Consider the following 21,422-nt stretch of genomic DNA (forward strand, 5'->3'; position numbering starts at 1 on the left):
ATTGATGTAAGAGGTAATGTAAATGGTAATGTAAGAGGTAGTACATTGATGTCTTTTGGCCCCATGGAGAACATGAAATGCTGTTTGAGCCTTTTATCCTTATTTCTCTCAGCACATACTAATGGAAAAACAACAACTAAAAAGCGCTTAGGAGTTGATGTTATGCTACGGTGCTCCCTGATCGTTATCCACATACCTCCAGTATTGCTCATTTCCTCATAATTTGCCATTAAGAAGAGGATGGATGTATTTCATGAGCTCATGTGACTCGCTGGGAGTGACAGCAGGTCAGAGAGAAGTAAAGTGCAGACATTATGAGGACTTTTCATCTCAGGAAGGTTTTTGCCGAAGCTGGGACACCTGCAGCTCTGTACTGCACTAATTACTAGTCTGACAACGGGTACAACGGGTTCAATCATGGGTTCAATCATGTCATAGACTTTTCTTTTTGAGGGGTGCTAGCCCCTCCTATGTCCAGCGTTGAGGGTTTGTGCACACAAACATTGTTTAAACACAAACATTGAAGAAGGTGAGGATGCAAATTGTGATTGGCCGGATGTGATGTATGATGATGTATGATGATAAGAGTGTCCCTCACTTCACACGGGTGCTTGCCTCCTTCTGACACTTTCCATTATATATTGTGTATTCTTTGTATTGTTTTTACATTGAGCTAAATAAAATAAAATCTAATCAAATAGTATAACCGAGGGGCATGCGTTCCCAAAGGGCATAGTTCCCATTCCCAACAGGCATCGTTCCCAACGGGGATCAGCCTAGTAAACCAGAAACACTACTAGTAACATTGCCAATGTGGAGTTTGCGCAACAAAGATGAAATGTAATGTGAACTGGCAAAAGATATTGTGCACAAATCACAATTGTGGAACCCCAAGAGATATACTGTAGGCAATACATGGTCTGTTCCTTTTAATAGACTGAAGATAAACGTGTAAGATTAAACTGCACGTGTAGTTTTGAATATGAATAACCATTAAAGCACCATGTTAGTGTATAAATCATCAAATGCAAACAAGGACAAATATGACGTCACATATGCCTTGGGTCGATCAAGGACAACGCACAAACAACTATATTCGGCTCTCATCTCGGAGACATAAACAACGCCACTCCAGCACACAGGAGACAGCTCATCATCATTGTTAATACAAACCACATTTGTACCAATTCACGCGCCACCAAAATGCCAATTCGCAAACTCCCATTTACGACAAGCAGGCACGTTCGCCAAACACGGAATGTGACAAAATCTGAATCGTGTGCTTGTCAAACAGCATCTGGAGCGATGTCAGTACTACAGGGAATGCTCCATCCAATCCAATAAATATGCAGGGGATAAGTGTGAGAAAAGTGGGCAGGGTCGATCAAGTGGTGGCCCTTATGTATTGTCCAGAACTGGACACATGGACTGTGTAATTCTAGTCCATGAGTGACCACACAGGGCTGGTTGTGAGATCTGGGAGTGATGGGGGAATTGAGACAGATGGGGCAGGGCAGGACTTTTTTCCGTGAGAGAATGCCTTCCCCTGTTCCTGCAGCAGCCCTGGGCTTCACAAAGCCCATTGATTTTGTTGTGTTGAGTGAGAGGCTGAGGAATATCCCATTTCAGTGTTGGCCGCATGGTCATGACACATGGACTAGGGTCAGATCTGTGGCTGGTCCCAGTGGACAAATGCTTGGCCCAAAGATTTCTGGACATAGCATCTAGCGGATTCCAATCTTTGTTCCTTAACCCTCTGTCCCTACTGTATATTCCCTGATGTGTGCACCCGTGAGCACTGCACACACACACACACACACACACACACACACACACACACACACACACACACACACACACACACACACACACACACACACACACACACACACACACACACACACACACACACACACACACACACACACACACACACACACACACACACACACACACACACCCACACACACACACACACACACACACACACACTTTGGATTGCTCATGTGTCTACTTTACAGTATATGGTGTGTTCATCCGATCGCTCTCATGGAGACATTTCTACAGCTTGGTAGTGTGACCTGCCCCTTTTGTCTGGATAGTTTTGACCCCCCCACCCACCTCCCGGCCAAACGCTCCCTTCCCATGAGCCTCCAGGGCAGACGGCAGCGTTGCTCCTCAGGAAGCACGGGGTCAGGAAGTCAAGGGAGGACTCTAAATACAGCCCTCTCCAAGAGATGAGCATCTCACCAGAGACTTGGACAGTAAATCTCCCTTTAAAAGCAGACTATCCATGCCTCGCCGCTCACTTGTTTGTCTGTTTCTATTTTGGTGACCCTCACGTTTAACCGTAGCATCGTTACTCGTTAGTGCCACTATTTCACTTGGAGTGGACAGCACTCCAGTGCCGGCACCAACGACATTCATTTACAGTGACGCATCTTGTTTGTTTTGAACCACGGTCCATGACTGCAATGATGTGTTGACGTTGTCCAAGTGAGCCAAGGTCTACAGAGTGGACGCTGCGTCCCAGTATGAGGTCAAGGAAGAAGGAGGAGGAGGAGGAGGAGAACATTTAAAGAAAACGTACAAGTCGAAGTAGAAAAAGAAGAAGTGATGAACGGACATCTTTCACTGTTTCGTGGCAACAACATCAGTAAAAGCAGTTGGTGGTTCGCCACTAACAATGCTGTGGGCCTGTGGCCACTCTTTTATGGACAATTAATTCCACCATCTTATTTTCCTCCACTCGCCACTCTCTCTTTCCCTCTCACTCTCTCTCTCTCTCTCCCTCTCTCTCTCTCACACACACACACACACACACACACACACACACACACACACCTTGTCTCTGTCTCTTTGCCCTCCTCTCTCTGCCTGTTACAGTCTCTCTCCTATGTCTCTCTCCCATTCCCTGCGTCCACTCTCAACCACGGGCACAACACAAATCTGAGAATGACGACCACAGTCACTCCCAAGCACGGCCCATTGGTGTTTGGCGAACAACATGGCCATGATACATGAAAGGGGGGTAGGGTACGGATCATGGGATCCTGTCAGCCCTTATAAAGACAAGAACTGGATCAGACAGAATTGGGATGTGGGGAGGGAATGTATACAGAAAGGAAAGCCACACTGTGTCATCACAAAGGGCAGACCAACAAATGACAACATATTGAACACATTAAGCTTGGTTCAAAGCTGAGACTTGGTTAACCTTGATTGCTGACTGACTGACAGCATCTGTTCTGGTTGTTATCGTTTCTAAAGATAATCTATCTTTGATGTGAGATGTGAGACCCCACTGGGTCTCACACCTCTATTAAAAGACATTATGACAAGTTGTAGATTGATTTGACTGGTATACTGTAGAGCAGCGGTCATGGTATAGTTACTCTGGTACATGCATGGGTGTTGTAGGGATTTGTTTTGCCACAGTCATAGTCATACGAATGTGGAAAGTCGGTCAACGGAAGCCAGTTGCACAATGCATGGCCTCGTGTCATCTATTGCAGTTTAAAGCCAGTTAAACTGACCGTAAAATCAAGACTAGGAAAGATACAGTATATGTGTGCTGTGTGTACGTGTACACACTGTACATGCACTTTATACAAACACTCCCTTGCTTTGCTTACTCGCATCAGATATGCTTACAGCACGTAACATAATTTGCTTGCTATATCACTCACTCACTCACTCACACACACACACACACACACACACACACACACACACACACACACACACACACACACACACACACTTACTTGCTTATGGCAGTCCATCGATGTCGATGATGACGTTGCTCCAAATAAAGTTCATGGGATGATCACTGTTGTGTCTGTCGTCTGTGCATAGCCTGATGGCTGCTCAGACCAATGCGTGATCCGCAGATTTTGTCACAGGAGGGGCAGGGGAAGGCAGCAGCGGTGGTCGGTGGACCCCTGGCACGCTGGTGCCGCTGTGCACGCCGCTGTGCTCTCCTCTCTGTGAACTTCTCCTGAAGGTGAGTGATTCCCTGGTGGCAGGTAGAGCTCCAGGTGTGGCGATCAACAGCCAGGGACTCCAGCGCTGGTGGTCTGATGTCACACTTCTTCAGGAGGGTTTTGATGTGGTCCTTGTACCTCTTTTTTGGACCTCCGGCAGCCCTTTGACCACACACACACACACACACACACACACACACACACACACACACACACACACACACACACACACACACACACACACACACACACACACACACACACACACACACACACACACAGATGCCCAATGAGTGGATAGACATTTTAATTATTCAGATGGTCTGAACTTATGACTTTGAGAAATTGTTAGGCACTTGAAATAACATTTTGTGCATATTATAATAATGAGCAAAGCAGTGTACAAAACAGATAAGAATATGGAAAGGGAAGATGCCTGCCCTCTGCAGAGGGAACTGGGGTACTACAATAACCTGTTGCCATTAGCAGTCAGTCAAAGGGAATCCACAGAAACTCTGTGCAGATAGCATCAGGTTTTTTGCATTTCTGCCCGACATCTTTCATCTCCTGTTGACATGGCCAACGTTTAATTTCCCCTTTCATACCAAGTTAAGCATTATCGGTGACCTCATGCCTCAGTCCAATCCTCCCTTCCTTAAGGGGTATCCTTGGAGAGGACAGTACAGGAGGAAGAAATCAAAACAGAGGCTGGGGGAACTGATAGGGCATACAGTAAAGGAAAGCAGCCTTGAACTCCTGGAACACATACAGTATCTAGGACAGGGAAAGAGTATAACAAACCCGTGGGGGTTTAAGGAGTCTCAGAGTCAGAGTGACACACTCCAGAGAGAGAACCATGCAAGCTTGACTAACAACTGTTCAAGAAACGAGAAAGAGAGAGAGTGAGTTGAGAGAGAGAGAAACTCCCAACGATGCTGCCTCCTTAACATTTTAGACATTACTGGTAGACTTTTAACTTATGGAGGACGAACTCCTCATCCTCTTCCTTTATAACAAGCAGCTAATAGTAAGCATTAAGTCTATAGGGTCAAAGCCGCAGAATACAGATATGGGCTGAGGTAAATGCAGGCTTTCGTGTGACCCAAAGAAGTCTGGTCTGTCGGCAGTGCGGCACTTTGGAGTGTTACTATCTGCATCTGAGGCTGGGGACATTATCGGCTGATTCTTTTGTTTTCGACAGGAAACAGGTGCCTCCTCCTCAGCCTGGAAAGACTGTTTAGTAGCACAATATCATGTTGGCAGCATGCAGAGACTATGAGGGTAAACAACACGTGTATGGCACTTCTTAAGAACTCAGAGGTCACAAAGGTCACTGGTAAATTAAAATCAACAGGTCCTCTATTCCTTATTCTGTGTGTTTCGCCAATGTGTACGGCTGTATGTACTGTTCAATTTGGGATGTTGAAACATACTTTTACTTGTACATAAATAAAGTAAAATAAGTACAATAAATCTGTAGCTATTCAGATTCGGATTAATTAATGTGGGACATGGCATGGACACAATTTCATGCCTGTTTTGTAATTGTCATATTACTGAGAAATACAGTGTCTCTCCGCCCATTTCCCTCCTGTAGGCCCCCTCTGGGGTGGAGAGACAATCGATCTGATCCACTTAATCAATCAGTGACAGGGCCTTTGAACCACAGACGTTATTTCCAGCAGCTCTGTCATCCCATCCTGTCGTCTGTAAACACACTCCAGGGGAAGATTATTCCACACACACTCTCATAAAAACTCCTTTAATGTTGACACACATGCCCGCTCATGCGTTCGTTCACACACACACACACACACACACACACACACACACACACACACACACACACACACACACACACACACACACACACACGCGCCTGCCTTCTTTGGTGACTGGCTCTTGAGTCCAAAACAACTAACTTTTTCAAGTTATCGCTGTTGAAGATTAAGTTATTCAAAAGATAATGTAACTCAAACCGTTCCATCTATACAGTGAGTACTCCCCCCCAAAAAAACAGATAACAAAAACAACTTTCACTATCTCCAAGTAGATTTTTAAAACAGGACAGGACATGTAAATGATGGGCGGTTGGCTGTCAAAGTGGCAGGCAGCGTTGACTTTACTTAACAGCCGCAGATGAAGTTCACCATCATTTGGCTGGTGGCTGTGTTTTAACTCCCCACCCTGGTGGTTTGTCTGGCTGTAATAAGCCAAGTTCGTGCAGCTGTAGCACTTTGTGCAGGCCTACTTTTGAATATCTCCACAATAACTCATGTCACTCCTGACTACCAGGATCCCTTCGCGAGCGAGCGCAGACTGTGCAGTACCGGCTCTGTTTTGTCTCTCTCTTCCTCGGCTGAATTCAGTAATTCGGCTTCAAAACAACCTCCCTCGCCTCTCTGCCTCAACAACTTCCAGAGTGAGACAAAGCTCTCCACCCCCTGCATGGCTCCTGGTATAGGCAAAGAAGAGGAAGGGGAAAGGGAATGTTTTGGCCCCCCTCTCTATCTCTCTCCACCTCCCTCCCCGCATCTCCCCAGGGCAGTGCTGTGTAGTAATAAACGTCCCCCATAAATCTACCCCTCACGCCATCCCCTCCTCCAACCCCTTTTAACAGCTTCTTTTCTTCTCCACAACCATGCTTTCTTTTTCTTCTTCTCCTTCTATTGCAACCCAACCCTGACATTGACTCTGCACATGGCCGATGGCTGCTCTGTCATGGATTCAGAGGGGAGGAGTGCAACAACAGACCACAATGGATTTGTATAGGTTTCACTTCTCTGCCCAGTTCTTTTATACATACAGGCCTCATTGTGACTGCCTGTGGTTGAAATCTGGTGAGATCACTGCGGTGTCAGGTATACCCTGGGCCTACGCAGTACCTGATGGAATGAGAATGCAGCGCACATGTGCATACATATTCAGCTGGTTTGTATTCAGGGAGCAAATTTACCTGCTCTTGAGGGATAAGGCCGGGGTATAGTGTAAACAGCCCTGGCTTAAAAAAGGAAAAAGTAAACCGGTTGGAGAGAGAGAAAAAAATCAATGGGGAAATAACTGTGGTCGTGCAAGGGTTAACAAGCACTGGCTGCCTGAATCCACCGGAAAGTCCCACAAGTGACGTTACAGTCCAGCAATTAAGAGTAAATTAATTACAGAGTAGTGGATGGTAGCTGGAAGCCTGGGGATAGAGTATAGTAAAGCCTCACAGTAAACAACACCAGACTGTCTAAATAGAAGCAACCTCCAGAAAAGAAAAACGTTATACGGTAATAACGGTATTATGAAACAATCATCAACTTTTGACAAAGACAGTCTAGATTTGTGAGGTATTTAAAAGTAGGCTATGCTTGCATTTAATATTTACAAGTAGTATGCGTGGAAGCGTGGACAGTATTTAATAATGTATCGTATATTAATGCACTATATTATGCATTTATTAATGCACACAATTGAATGCAATTCTGTGATTGTATTTGAGCAATAATACTTAGTCTAAAACTGTTATTGTGATCAGCAGAGGCACTGACTGCAGTGAGTTTGCCCAACTTACTTTGGCGCCTACATAGTGTTGAGGAAAATAGCAGATCTACAAGCCCACTAATACACTATGAGTTTGTAAATCAGCAATTTTCGGCAATCACCACCGTCGTACGACTAAGCATAAATCGGAATGTGACGAAAAGAACTGAGCTCGCCTCATTGTTCGGTGGCACCGCGTTCAGAATCAGATTGAATTAAAAAGGCTAGAGCTGTTTTGCATGCATCCCGCGTGCAACACTGTAGTCATCTCTCAAACAAACTGGCAACCAATGCAAGTTTAGTGTCCCCGAAGGAGGAAAAAAAGTTTGCTCAAAGAACGCCCAGTTGCAGAAGCTCCTCCTGCCGCGGATTATAAAGCAAATGTTCGGGGCTGGTGCAGGGCAGAGGGGGTGTTCTGATCTGCAGGGTCAAAATCAGAACAAACACACGGACCTGCGCAACTTTGTCTCCCAACTCAACTTTTTTTTTTTTTTTTTTAACCGTGTGATTAGATTTTCGTCGCTGCAAAGATGACCACAGCCGTGGCGTCGCCTTTCTTCGACTTCGAAGTAATGAACAAGGTAGTTAGAAAACTTTTCTTCTCCGCATCACTGCTTCCAACCACACTAGTTAGCCTGTATGCTAGCAGCTCGCTAGCAGGGAAGCAGGCAGCTGCTGCTGCTGCTGTAGTGGAATGATGGTTGCATGCTTCGGGCCCTGTCTCGCTGTCTGTGCGTGCTGAGGCGCGCCTTGGATTTGTTTTGATTACGTTCCCTATAGTTTCTCTCTGAATTTTATTTGGTGACATTTGTTGTTTTGATGTCTATAGCGTTGTGGACTAGAGTTGGGAAGTTGTCGGAATGGTGAAATTGCTAAACAACTTGATGCATGTGTGCCCCTGCCACATCAAATATAGGGATTTGTGGCTGTCACTAGTCATTTTGGCACATTGATTGTGGTTTTGAGTGTGACTTTGACAGCAATAAGTAATAACGGTATCGTTACGTGAATGAATTAGCTTTAAGTTAAAACACTTTGCGTTCCTTTTACACTAATTAGTTTATTCGTTGAGACACTAGTAGTCACAAAACAGACTCGATCGTGCCAGCATTGAAGGCAACCCTCTGGATTCGCGCTTGAATCAGATGTAAGAGTAATGTGCAATTCATATTCCAAGAGGATTGCTTCAATGATGGATGGTATTCTCGACTCGAGTTTGGTGGTAAACAAATATTATTATGCAAAACCTTTTTGATCAGCATAACTCCCGACCACGAGACAGAGATGTTCATTAGTTGAAGTTACTGCCACATGCTCATTTGGTTTGTGGACATTTGATAAAAGAGGAATACATTAATTTCCTATCACAAATGGGTTATTCAATTAAGTATAGGATTGCAGTCTATTGGCGTCATAAAAGTCATTTTGAGGATAATAGCTAACCCACCAACCAGCTTGGAGGTGTATTGAAATCACACTCAGTACTATACATTGTAATTCTGTAGGATGCCTTGCTAATGCACTTTCATTATGTTCGAATGATGGCAGCTTCTTTGTAACCACTACCAGCCGTGCTGCACTGACGCTTCCCTGCTCCATTTACTAAGCAGGCATGCATTCCACACCAGGGCAACTTGCCAAACCAGCTGCTGTTCTATAGGCCTGTATCCGCTCGTGTATTTAGAGCCAAAAAGAACATGGTCATGCAAAAGGAACCTATGGATGTTTCTCTTTTCCTATCCCCAACCCGCCATCCCTTGATGAAACTGGATTCTCATTGCTTGCCATTTGAATAGATCACGTTGCTTTCCCCAACTAATAATGTGTTTCTTCTCTCTGCAGAACAAAATGCTCAACTACAACAACAACAACAATCTGGGCGCCCCCCATCATCCCATGTCTGTCCCTTGCACTGGCACGAGTGTGTCCATCTCCAGCCCCACCGGAGCCCTGCTGGACAGGAAGGCGGTGGGGACTCCCTCGGTGGGAGGGGTGTACCAGCGACGGCACTCGGTCAGCAGTACAAAGTTCAACCAGAACCAATTCCTGAACACCTTGAAGGCTGCGGACCACTCTGCCCTCATCTCAGGGGTTGGCAACATTAGCAACAACAACAAGGAGAACCGGCTGCGAGATCGCTCCTTCTCTGAGACGGGTGAGCGGCTCTTACACAAGTGCCTGGGGCCTGCCAGTCCGACCAGCGCCGGCAGCGGCCAGGGCCAGGGCCAGGTGAACTCCAGCCGCTATAAGACTGAGTTGTGCAGGCCCTTCGAGGAGAACGGCGCCTGCAAGTATGGCGACAAATGCCAGTTTGCGCATGGCATCCATGAACTGCGAAGCCTGAGCCGCCATCCCAAATACAAAACAGAGCTGTGTCGCACCTTCCACACCATCGGCTTCTGCCCCTACGGGCCCCGCTGCCACTTCATCCACAACGCAGAGGAGCGCCGTGGACCCCCGCCGCCCTCCTCCCCTCTTTCCTCGTCCTCCTGCAACAAGATGGAGCGGCCCCGGCTGCAGCACAGCTACAGCTTCGCCGGTTTCTCCAGCTCGGGTGGCCTGAGGGACAGCCCCACCTCCGTAACCCCGCCACCCATGTTTTTCCCTGACGAGGTCCCTGAGTGGCCCAGCAGCAACCCTTTCACCTACTCCAGCCAGGAGCTGGCAAGCCTGTTCGGGCCTAGCCTCGGCACCGGCCCAGCAGGCACGGAGCCTGGCACCCCAGCGCCCCCCTCGCCGACGAGCACCCCATACTTCTTCAGGCCCATGCTGGAGTCGCCTCAGATGTTCGAGTCTCCGTCCAGCCCGCCTGACTCTTTGTCAGACCAGGAGGGCTACCAGAGCAGCTCCGGAGGCAGTCTGAGTGGCTCCGAGTCCCCCACCCTGGATACCAACCGCCGCCTTCCTATCTTCAGCCGCCTCTCCATTTCCGACGACTAGACCGCACATGTCCACAGGCGCCTTTAAAGTCACGTGACACAAACAGAACGCGGCACTTCCCTCTACCTCTGACCCCCGCCCCCCCCCACTCCTCTCTCCTTCCCTTATTCAAGACACCGTAAGTTCCTAGATAATAGAGGATGTGTAGTCAATTAAGGGAACTCTTATCTAAATCACATTTTCACCCCCCGGTAATCATCGCGGCAAGTTTTAATAGAAGCCCCCCCCCCTCACCATGTGTCATAGTGCCAAAAAAGGAGAGGAAGTTGAACAATGAGAACGATGTGAGAGCATCATGTGACTGTTTTGCCAGGTGCCACTTGTTAATTTTTCCTTTTTACTTGTTCTTGAATGTGTAGCAACACAAGTGGCCATGGAATAGGGAGTGCGTTGCACTAACCCCACCTCCCCTCCACCCTCTGATGATACCACTCCCCCCCCCCCCCCCCCTCCGAGCTAGCTAGAGGGTGCTCACTAATGTATCTGTAGATCCGCAGTTGTTGTTGTTTGTTTTTTTTACAGACTGAGCTAAGACAAAAGTAGAAAAAAATGCAAAAAAACGAAAGCCCTGAAACGATATGAATAGTTGTAATGGAAAAAAGTAACAAAAACAGTGTCTGGGGGCGGTTTCTGCATGTGTTAAGGGTAAATGGACTACTGTTTGTTTTTTGGGTCCTTCTCGTTGCCCCCTGGTAACAATTATTTTTCAAGCCCCATCTTATGTAATGTGGACTGAGGGAGTCTGCAGGAAGGACTTTGAACTGGAAGATGGTTTTGCCCCATAACCCCTACCCCTCCTGAAATGTTCTCCTGTTGCTGGTCACTGGCTTTTTCAGTTTTTTTTTGTTTTTGTTGGAGGGAGGTGGAAGGAAGTCTTGATATCTAACTGGTTATTAAACCTTTTCTAAGACTCTGCCTGGCTTCTCAGCCACGCCCCCCTCGTTAATGCCGATCCACAGACAGTGGGGAATTCCCAGCATTCTCATGGTGCAGTTGTACATCCTACAACTTAAGATAAGACCTTAACTTTACCTCCCCACCTCTCTCTCGTTAGAACTTGCTCTCTGGAGCACTGTACTCATTACATCCCTTTTATTTGCTTCGATAATTATTTTTTATTAATGTTATTATTATTATTGTTTGAAAAACTTTCCAGACAGAAGGTTTGCTTGTCACTGCTTATTTAACTTATCAAAAACATATTTATTGGTGATCATATGCATTTTTTTTTGTTAATTTTGTTTTGTATTTATCTGGATAATGAACAATAGAATATATTTTCTTTTATGTTAAATTATGATCTTCCATATTAATCTAAAGATTGTGAAGACGTTTTTTGTCAGTTTCCTTTTTTCACAGTTTAATATATTGTACTACGATGACTTTTTGTTTTGCAACTACACTTTGTCAAAATGAAACTTAATTTAAAGCAAAAAAAGATGCAAAAAAAGATGTTTTGCGTTTTGATTATTTATTGTAGACTTTTGTTTTGTTTTGTTTCTACCTTTCATTGGACTGCAATTACTTTCCCAAACAGATATGCTTGTATTCATTCCTAGGCTATCCTGTCCACAACCCTCACCAGCTAGACAGTAGCAGTGCCTATCTGTTCTTTTTAATACAACCGCTTATTGTTTCACTTCGTTCAGATATCTCCTAACTCTGAAAAAGAAAGGTCTCTCTTTCTGTCAGCACTATGATTCTGTTATCACAAGTAAAGAGTTGCTACATGTGATGAGTATCGCCGTGATCACTACATCACTGGTTTAGGACGTTCTGAGTTCAAAGAGTGCTCTGTTTTTACCTCCTGTCAATAGCATTCTTACATGGATACCCAGATTTTATTACAACAAGCAATAGCTGTGACCAAATGGGTTGAGGAAAGGATATTTTTCTTTGATTGGTTGTTTGATGCACTTGTTTGCCCCTGCCCCCCCCCCCCCCCATACCTCCCTGAACCATTTGAAGTGCCTCTTCTGAATACATTCCAGGTAGCTAAGGCCTCGTCTGCCTTTTTTATATTATAATGGAGGACATTTTAAAGTCACATGTTCCACGTTGCCTCGTACGTTTTGTTTAAAAGAGGTGAACTGATTTGACACAAAGAAAGTAAACTGTTGAATGTATTTTTCCAGCCATGTTTTTTCTTTTCTTCACTACAGTAATTTCTGTGAGTTTATATTAAAAACAAACTCTTTTTGTAAGTATTGATTGCAGTTAAAATCAATAAACCCCATATTTTGGAAAAGTCCACCAGTGTGAGTTAATATAGTTTGGAAGTGTGTGCCTGTGTATGTACTGTACACAGTACAATCCTGGATACATCGATACACTAGTGCATGGAACCCCTGACTACACACATTCTCAGCACATGACACCTTTCCTATGGATCAACACCTTTTACATTCCAATACAACATGATCCTCTATATAATTTCTATATTGTGCCAGTTCTGTGTACTATAACCACATGTGCAGAAAAGTCAAATGTGTGTGGTGTCTTCTAATTAAACGGTGTACTGATTTACAGACTCAAAACTATTCACAACTTTAGGATGCCAATATTTACAAAATCCTGTGAGACCGACTGCTTGCTCATTCATCTGACATGGAGTCAGATCATCTACCCAGCCACAAATAACTACACAGTGATATTAGTCTGGCCAGGCTAGGAAAGGGGTAACGGTAAAGCTGCAATCCGTAACGTATTATAATCAAAATGAGTACAATATAACTAGCACATCTGTAGTGGTTTGAGCAGGTGGTCTCCCTATTCTTCCTTTGAGAAATGTAGACCCTGCTGTCAGGTAGAGCGCCCTCTGGTTGACAGAGGCTCATAAGTGCAACATGTCCATCCAAGTGGGGAGTCTTCTTATATTACGTTACGTACGGGTGGACAGGCTTCCCTGTACGATCTGTAGCTATGGATAGCAAACCTGTGTGCAGTTTATTAATGGAATCAGCTAGTGCATGAATCAGCTCAAGCTAGCAATGTGCTAACTGGAGCTAAGCAGAGGCGAGCTGATCCATCAGAGTGCATCCGCTTTGGCTGAGCAAAAACAAAATGACCGATGTTGAGGGAGGGAAGCCAGGTGGGGAGCAACTCCTACTGGCACTATCCCATGAAGGGACATCCAGCGGCTAAGTCGTGTTCTAGATGACTGGCCCTGTTGGGGCAACACTAAAAATACAAGTAAAGAAACTAATACATGTTTTGTCTAAAATAGTGCACGTACTGTATGTGCATAATGTCATACTAAGTTTGACTCAGGCACATGTATGCTTAATGATGCATCTATGGCACATTCATCACTTCAAACATGAAGTGATGAATGTGCCATAATCACGTGCATGTGTGTGTGTGTGTGTAGAAAACCCCCAGCTGTGCAAGCAAAGAGCACTATGGGAGTATCGGTGAGGTGGTAGGTGATTGGTGAGCCATGGAGAGACCTGTAGGGGTATTGACCTACAGATGATCCAACTCTTGATCAACTTGTGGGATTACACACAAAAAAGGCTCACTGAGGTCGTGAACCAGATCAATGACTCTGTATCATACTTTTATTCATCAGGAGTACACAAAAACATCTTTATAATGCTTTTAACAATCATCCTCCTTCAATACGAAGGAGAACCTGCCGTGTCGAGGCAAGAACCGCAGTCACTCACCAGTCCATGAATAATAGTATGATACCGTTATGATAAAGATGGGGTAAAGCGGTATTTGATTTCTGCACACACAAACACACAGAGACTGCACTCAGCACACACACCGCCGCTTCTGCTTCGACTCCATTTCCGAACACTTCCGTCTGTCCGTGTTTATATTCTCTCAGATTGCAAAGAGGAGCCAGAGCAGGAACTCCCTCCTGTCCATGCAATTGTGTGTGCTGACCCCAGTCAGTTGACCCGTGGAGGCCTCCGTGTTGCTCTATTTCAGAGCACTGGCTCTGATGGATTGTCTTGTTCCTGAGTCTCCCCCCCATCCATCCTCTGAACAGGCTGGGAAACAAGGCCTCCCAGACTGCGTGCTATCCTGCTGAGGGCCTGCATTTAGACCCGAGTTAAAAACATTCAGTTTGAAAGAATATATATTCAAAGATTTGCGCCACACTTTTACGATTTAAAATAAATAGTAGACCTACAAGCTATGAGCTTGTAGATCTGCTATTTTTCAATAGCTAAATTATAACAATGTTTAAAACAACAAAAGGGGTTCCAGCCCAAAATGGGTTAAGGCCCAAGCCCGGCCCAAAGACCTAAAGCGTGCCTTTGAGTAACACTGCATGCTGATAGGGTCACCCAGGGGACCCGCCCATCAAACATTGAGGTTTCCCTGATACTGAGGATTTTGCTGCGTAGGTGTTCATGTCATAAAGAAAAATGAGCAGAGGTACGTATTCAGAGTGTAAAAGGTGAAAAGGTTGTGATGGCTCCCCTTCATGTTTCAGCAAAGAGTTTGACTCTTCCTAGGAAAGGAAGGGTCAAGAGCCGTCGGCATGAGTTCCAAGAGAAAGTCTTCTGTTGCTAGTCTTGCTCACCCTACATCCAGCTCCATTTTGATTTTTCTGAACCAGGTGAACACAGCTTGTGTGCATGCTCAGCCGCTAGCTAAAACCATTCTTTCCGGCTGCAACCTATCAGAAGAAATAAAAGTGCATTGCAGCGTGCGCAAGATGAAAGAGTGATGTTTCCCGTTTGTGCGTGTGGGTCATATAGAGGTACCGGTATCTTAAATGTGTACCAGGAAGTGGGTTTCTTAAACCTCCGAAGGCATATTTATCTGAGGGATGACGGAGGTGTCGCGGCCGCGGGTCTGATATGCTCTCTTGACATAAGGTGAAAAGTAAAAGAAAAACTTCCATTATTGCATCACTTGCCTTCTTTATGCAGGTGACTTTCCGATACCACTAAAATGGAAATGAGAAAAGGAAAAAACATATGCAAACAGAACGAGAACAAGTTCCTATATGGGTCTTTCTTTTAATCCGCACCGCAGAACAATGTAAAAAGAAAAAGGGTGCAGTATGCAGCCAATGCAAAACCTTGTTCGCCTTTAAGTACCCATTGACGGTTGGGTAAGAGCGGTATGGTGAGGTGAGTAGACTTTGTAATTGTCCTATCAGGGGTAGGTTTACCTCTTTGTTTGAGAAAGGGGTGAGCAAATAGTGCTGCATATGCTAACTGCTAACTTGTGCTATTTTTCTTATCTCTGCTCACAGCTGGGAGCATGTATCAGGGCAATTGCAGACAGTGTGCACACATATTTGTGCATGTGTGTCTGAATGAGGTAAAGCATGTAGGCACGCACACACGCACACGCGCGCACACACACACACACACACACACACACACACACACACACACACACACACACACACACACACACACACACACACACACACACACACACACACACACACACACACACACACACACACACACACACACAGGTGAGGTGACAGGTGATGTGGGAGTGGATAATAGATGACTAAACGACGAGGACCAGGGTCAAGAATGAATGATTGTGGTAGGTTAGAGGCTATCCACAGGCAGCTCTGTCACTGGGAGATGCAGGTGGGGACGGTTGACCCGAGCAGAGCAACCCTAATTAGAACCATAGAACTTGCTAAGCAGACGAGAAAGGTTTGAAAAAATAAAAAAAACATGGCATGCAGCGAACCCTGAGTCCTGACAAACAAATACACCACAATATAGACAAGATGACATTTACTGTAGAGGTTTGCTGGTGGTTGGCGTCTTGCTTGCTTGAGGACACAGACAAGCTGCATGGGTGTTGATAATAGCCACACTAGCTATTATGGGGATTGAATGTAGGATATTTCTGTTACATCACAAGCTATATAACCACAAGGCCACCCTGCATACCCAAGCCGAGTGCCCCTCTCACTTATAAACAAATGCTCAGCACTTATGTACAGTGTAAATAGACCTTTATCTTCTGTCTGTGCTCACTTCCTATGCGGTTGTTCAAATGTTCATTTGTTCATAGTTTGACAAGGGGGATTGTGGGGGGTTAAAGTGTTGTTTTGCCAAATACCTAGTGTTCTACATTTAATTATGGGGATGGGTTTCATAATTTGTGTTAACAAGGGGCCCTCTCATCCCCGTTCAAATCCCCTTTGCTCCTTTTACTATTATGAGCTCGTTAACGCATCTCCAAAGCTTGGAGATGCGCAGGTTACCGACTACCAGTGTCAAATAAAATGGTAACATTATCCAATATTAAACTCTATATATATGTTCTGAATTATAATTACATTCTTCAAAATCTACAACATAAGCTGTTTTTCAATTATCTTGTTTTCTCCTTATTCGTGTTCAGAAGCAATCCAACAAGTCATTTTCCATATTTAGTTTGAGTCATATGATTACTGTGATTTTAGAGTAACTGCCAAAGATTACACCGCCATTTTTGCAAGCATATTACTATAATCTTTTCACATGTGCTATTACCTCCCAGGCCTGTAGAATTTCATACCTAACCTATCTGATTTAATGGCAGCTTTTATCTTTCTGGGTCTTTGACCGTGTTGTGTCAGAAGTGAGACTGATTGCAGATCAGTAAAGACAACAGGCAGGGCCCCTCCCTGATCCTGTGGGTTTAACCCAGTCACTCTCTTGGCCCATTATCTTGCCTCAGCCTCAGCCAGGCTGTGACACACAACTTACCAAGTCACGGCCATTAGCTCTGCCAGGATCCAATGTCACATGTGCTTTTCTTCCTCCGGGGCTAAGTGGCAACCCTTGACCTGCGAAAGAAAGGGAAGAGGGGGAGGAAACACATATGGATTGAGAGAAAGAGAGACAGAGAGGTGAGGAGCAGGCTTCAGAGCAAGGCATCAGGAGATGGCTGTCTGACAGGTTGTGAAAACACACCATTTCCACTCCTCGGAGTGACAGGAAAACAAACATGAAGCCACTCAACTCTCACTGAGCGCTGGTCTGAGTTCATCCCTAATGGTCAGTTTGTGGCTTTGTCATGATGAGCTGGACCGGGCCAACGCCAGGCCGGGCCCTGTAGAAACTTGTGGAGCGGTGATGATGTGCACCAGTGTGTCCACCAGTGTGTCCACCAGTGTGTCCACCAGTGCAAAACCAAAACCTGACACTGTTGTAACTTGGATTCCTGGGTCCACTTGCTCGAGTGAGACACTCTCTCAACACTCTTAAGCGCCGAAACCACTTGGCGATTCACATCTCGTACAGTATCTCTCGTGACAACATTGGCTGATAAAAGGGCGGATGAGGTCACCTACACTGCATTTAGGGTTCTTCCTCATTTGTGCGCTAATTGATACACTTTTGAGTTCTCTACGCGCGTCGCGGGATGCACCGTGGCTGAAACGTCACCGATGAGGGGCTCGTTACAATACAGGGAACTCGAATGGAGGCAATACAGCCCATTTAGGTTGAGTTCACCTTTGTTGTTTGGAAGTTGAGTAACTGAAGCTGAATGACTCGGTGAATCAAAATAACAGCGTACAAAATTGCCCCTGCATCCTTGCCACTGTCAGTTGGTCCCGTTTGTCTGTGTGTGATGATGAATAACCGTGTACTTAAATGGCCGTTGACTCATCATAACTAATCTCAATTAAAGACACACAATAAAGTTTCCACATAGCATTACAGTTTGGCTTCGCCACCATCTGTTTCCTCCAGGTATTGTGGATGACTGACACCAACTTCTCACTTCTTGAAAGCAGTTTTCAGTTTGCTACAGTATGTGGTTTGACAGATATTTACACCACCTCCTCATGCACATACTGTACATATACTGTATATGTATGCATTGCACACACACACACACACACACACACACCTACAGATGTGCATTGTACCATGACCGTGTGTGTCTGTGCGTACACACACACACACACACACACACACACACACACACACACACACACACACACACACACACACACACACACACACACACACACACACACACACACACACACACACACACACTAACAGATGTGCATTGAAACGCGATGTACTGTAGGCCTTTTCAAATATAAAGCAATAGCAGATGAAATCACTGATGTACAGGAAGGAATTCACTGTACCGTGTCTTGTACAGAGGCACTTTGCATCTAGCTGCCTGATGCTGTTAAGCTGAGTGGCAGCTTTCAACTTGCCAACTTGTCATTAGAGTTAAAAAGCTTTTTTTATATTCAAATTGTTTAAAAACATTTACAAACTTGGCAAAATAGCACTTAATATGATATACACACTCACCGTGTAGCTTGTAGCTCAACTGGTGTTAATTTGATAATGAGAGTGTACAAATGTAACTAACCCTTATGGGTCCTTTTGGTTCCATTTGTACAGTACGCACAGGGCTCTATTTCCGTCCCTTATCCCTAAACTACTTTGCCTTTACTTACTATTTTGAAAAACATGTTTGAATAGTTCAACTAGATGATCTACATGTAGATTGGCTATTTTAATTTTTAACTATTCAAAAGTTTTTCAAAATAGTAAAAAAAAAGGCAAAGTAGTTTAGGGATTAAGGGGTTTAGCATGGACGAAAATAAACTTTGAGTCTGAACAAGTAACAAAAGTCACCAAAATATGCAAAATGTAAAGAGTTGATAAAATATGATAAAGTAAAGACTCAGGATTTGATTGTGTACACCGTTCTGTACTGCATTCATTGTTAGGCCTATTACTATTTTGATTGATACACATTGACTCATCAAAAAGAATACAGTAAAAAAAGAAGTGTGCGAGAGGTGAATCTCATAGAGTTATGCTGAGACAAAATTACTTTCAAATTATTAAGAATGAATGAGTGTTCTCTCGTTCCAAAACCACAAACCAGTACAACCGATCAGTTGACACACTTAACTGGTTTCATCACATGCTGTTCAACTGTTGCACCTGAGATCAGTGGAGGTGAATAAAGTACTCAGGTTTTACTTAAGTAAAAGTATCAATACTGCAATGTAGAAATACTCTGTTTACAAGTAAAAGTCCGGAATTCAAAATGCAAAACTAAAAGTACAAAACGATTGGTATCAAAATGTACTTAAAGTACCAAACGTAAAGTGGTTAATGTAGCCTATGTTTAATCAAAATCTACAATTTAACTAAAGTTTTCAAATAAATGTAGTGGTAGTAAAAGTACAATAATATTTGCCTAAGAGATGTAGTGGAGTAGAAGTAGAATTATTGGAAATTGAAAATAAGTAAAGTACCATTAACTCAAAACTGTACTTAAGTACAGTACCAAAATAAATGTACTTAGTTACTTTACACCACTGCCTGAGATCTGTAACCGACTTTACAAGTCTGTCAGAGCAGCAGATGATGATTAAAATCTGCACGTACGCACACGCACGCACGCATGAACACACACACGCACGCATGCACACACACACACACACACACACACACACACACACACACACACACACGCGTGAACACACACACACACACACACACACACACACACACACACACACACACACAACGGCAATTTAATGAATGACATTTTTATCCTTCCCTCCAGATTTTTTACTCTAACCCTGAAGCCAGAGTTGTACTGAGTTTCACGCTGGCTGCAGCACGATATGGTGTGAACTTGTAGATATTGTTGTAGTTATTTTATTAAATCAGGTATACCCACCCTAGCCAATACCTAATCCTATATCTAACCCCAGCCTGAATCATTTCCTAACTGTAAGCCTCAAATTCTACTACACTGAACTTGTGGGTTCATTTGGCCCTCAAAAGCATAGTATTATTAGAAGCACACAGACAGACAGACAGACAGACAGACAGACAGACAGACAGACAGACAGACAGACAGACAGACAGACAGACAGACAGACAGACAGACAGACTGACTTCAGAGTGCAAGACAGAGTCAGACAAAGAGAGAGAGAGAAAGAACGAAAGAGACACAGTCACAGGGAGTGAGAGAAAGAGAGAGAGAGAGCGAGAAAGAGAGAGAGAGAGACAGGATGACTGGAGTGTAGTCATCCATCTGCAAACATAAACATAGCTGTATCATTTCTTTGTTTGAGTAGTAAACAAGGCCCAGATATCTGGACCTGAAAGTGGACTCTCTGGTCGGTCTCTCTCTCTCTCTCTCTCTCTCTCTCTCTCCTCATTTCCCCTCTCTCCCTCGTTCTCTCTCTCTCCCTCCCTCCGTCCGTGTCTGTCTCACTCACTTGTGTTTCACAATGCTGTATTGGCCTGGAGCCCTGAGAGAAAAGATAAGGATTGACTGTGAGAAACCACAGATCTCACACCCACACACTAGGATAAACACACAGAAACAAGCACGCACACGCACATGTACACGTACACGCGCACGCACACACACACACACACACACACACACACACACACACACACACGACACGCAGAACTGGGCTACCAGTGCACATGGAACTCCTGAGGACTTGAGCTGTGAAAACACAAGACAGGTTGTTTGGAAGTGGCTGCCCTGCTGCTGATCTCTGAAGGCAAGGAGCCTCGCATCGATATAGACTAGACTCAACCAACCTGTCAGGCTCGCTCCTGTGCCCTACACACTGAGCCTCCAGGCTCACCTGGTAACCTGCCGTGACACGCGCACACACACACACACACACACACACACACACACACACACACACACACACACACACACACACACACACACACACACACACACACACACACACACACACACACAGTGAGAGTGAGAGTGAGGAAGGTAGGTAAGGAGAGAGGTGGAGCAAGGATAGAGTGATACAGAGAAAGAGGTGGCTTTCAGAAGGCATGCGAGGGAAATTGCATAACCTTACATTGAGGTGTGTTCCATTTTGTAATTAAGTTGTCAAAGACTCTGACACCACAAAGTAAATATTCCCATGATCAATGTTTTTAAAACACTTCCAACTGAAAGAGAGAATAACAGTCAGACACACACACACACACACACACACACACA

At 44.7% G+C, this 21,422-nt stretch overlaps 1 protein-coding gene across 1 annotated transcript; it reads left to right on the plus strand.

The window, feature by feature from the left end:
• The first annotated feature begins 7,902 nt into the window (after positions 1–7,902).
• On the plus strand, positions 7,903–12,702 carry zfp36l1a (zinc finger protein 36, C3H type-like 1a). Its single transcript, XM_080783972.1, has 2 exons — positions 7,903–8,092; positions 9,354–12,702. Exons 1-2 carry the CDS (start codon positions 8,042–8,044, stop codon positions 10,449–10,451), a joined length of 1,149 nt encoding a protein of 382 aa, XP_080640098.1. The 5' UTR covers positions 7,903–8,041; the 3' UTR covers positions 10,452–12,702.
• The last annotated feature ends 8,720 nt before the right edge of the window (positions 12,703–21,422 follow it).

The sequence above is a fragment of the Protomyctophum bolini genome (genome assembly GCF_963924005.1).
Source record: "Protomyctophum bolini genome assembly, chromosome: 15".
In the NCBI taxonomy this organism is placed as follows: domain Eukaryota; kingdom Metazoa; phylum Chordata; class Actinopteri; order Myctophiformes; family Myctophidae; genus Protomyctophum; species Protomyctophum bolini.

Excerpts from the sequence above, each read along its gene's own strand:
- zfp36l1a (XM_080783972.1), top strand. The coding sequence starts at position 8,042 with ATGACCACAGCCGTGGCGTCGCCTTTCTTCGACTTCGAAGTAATGAAC. Across the intron at positions 8,093-9,353 it reads ACTTCGAAGTAATGAACAAG|AACAAAATGCTCAACTACAA; the intron begins GTAGTTAGAAAA and ends TTCTCTCTGCAG.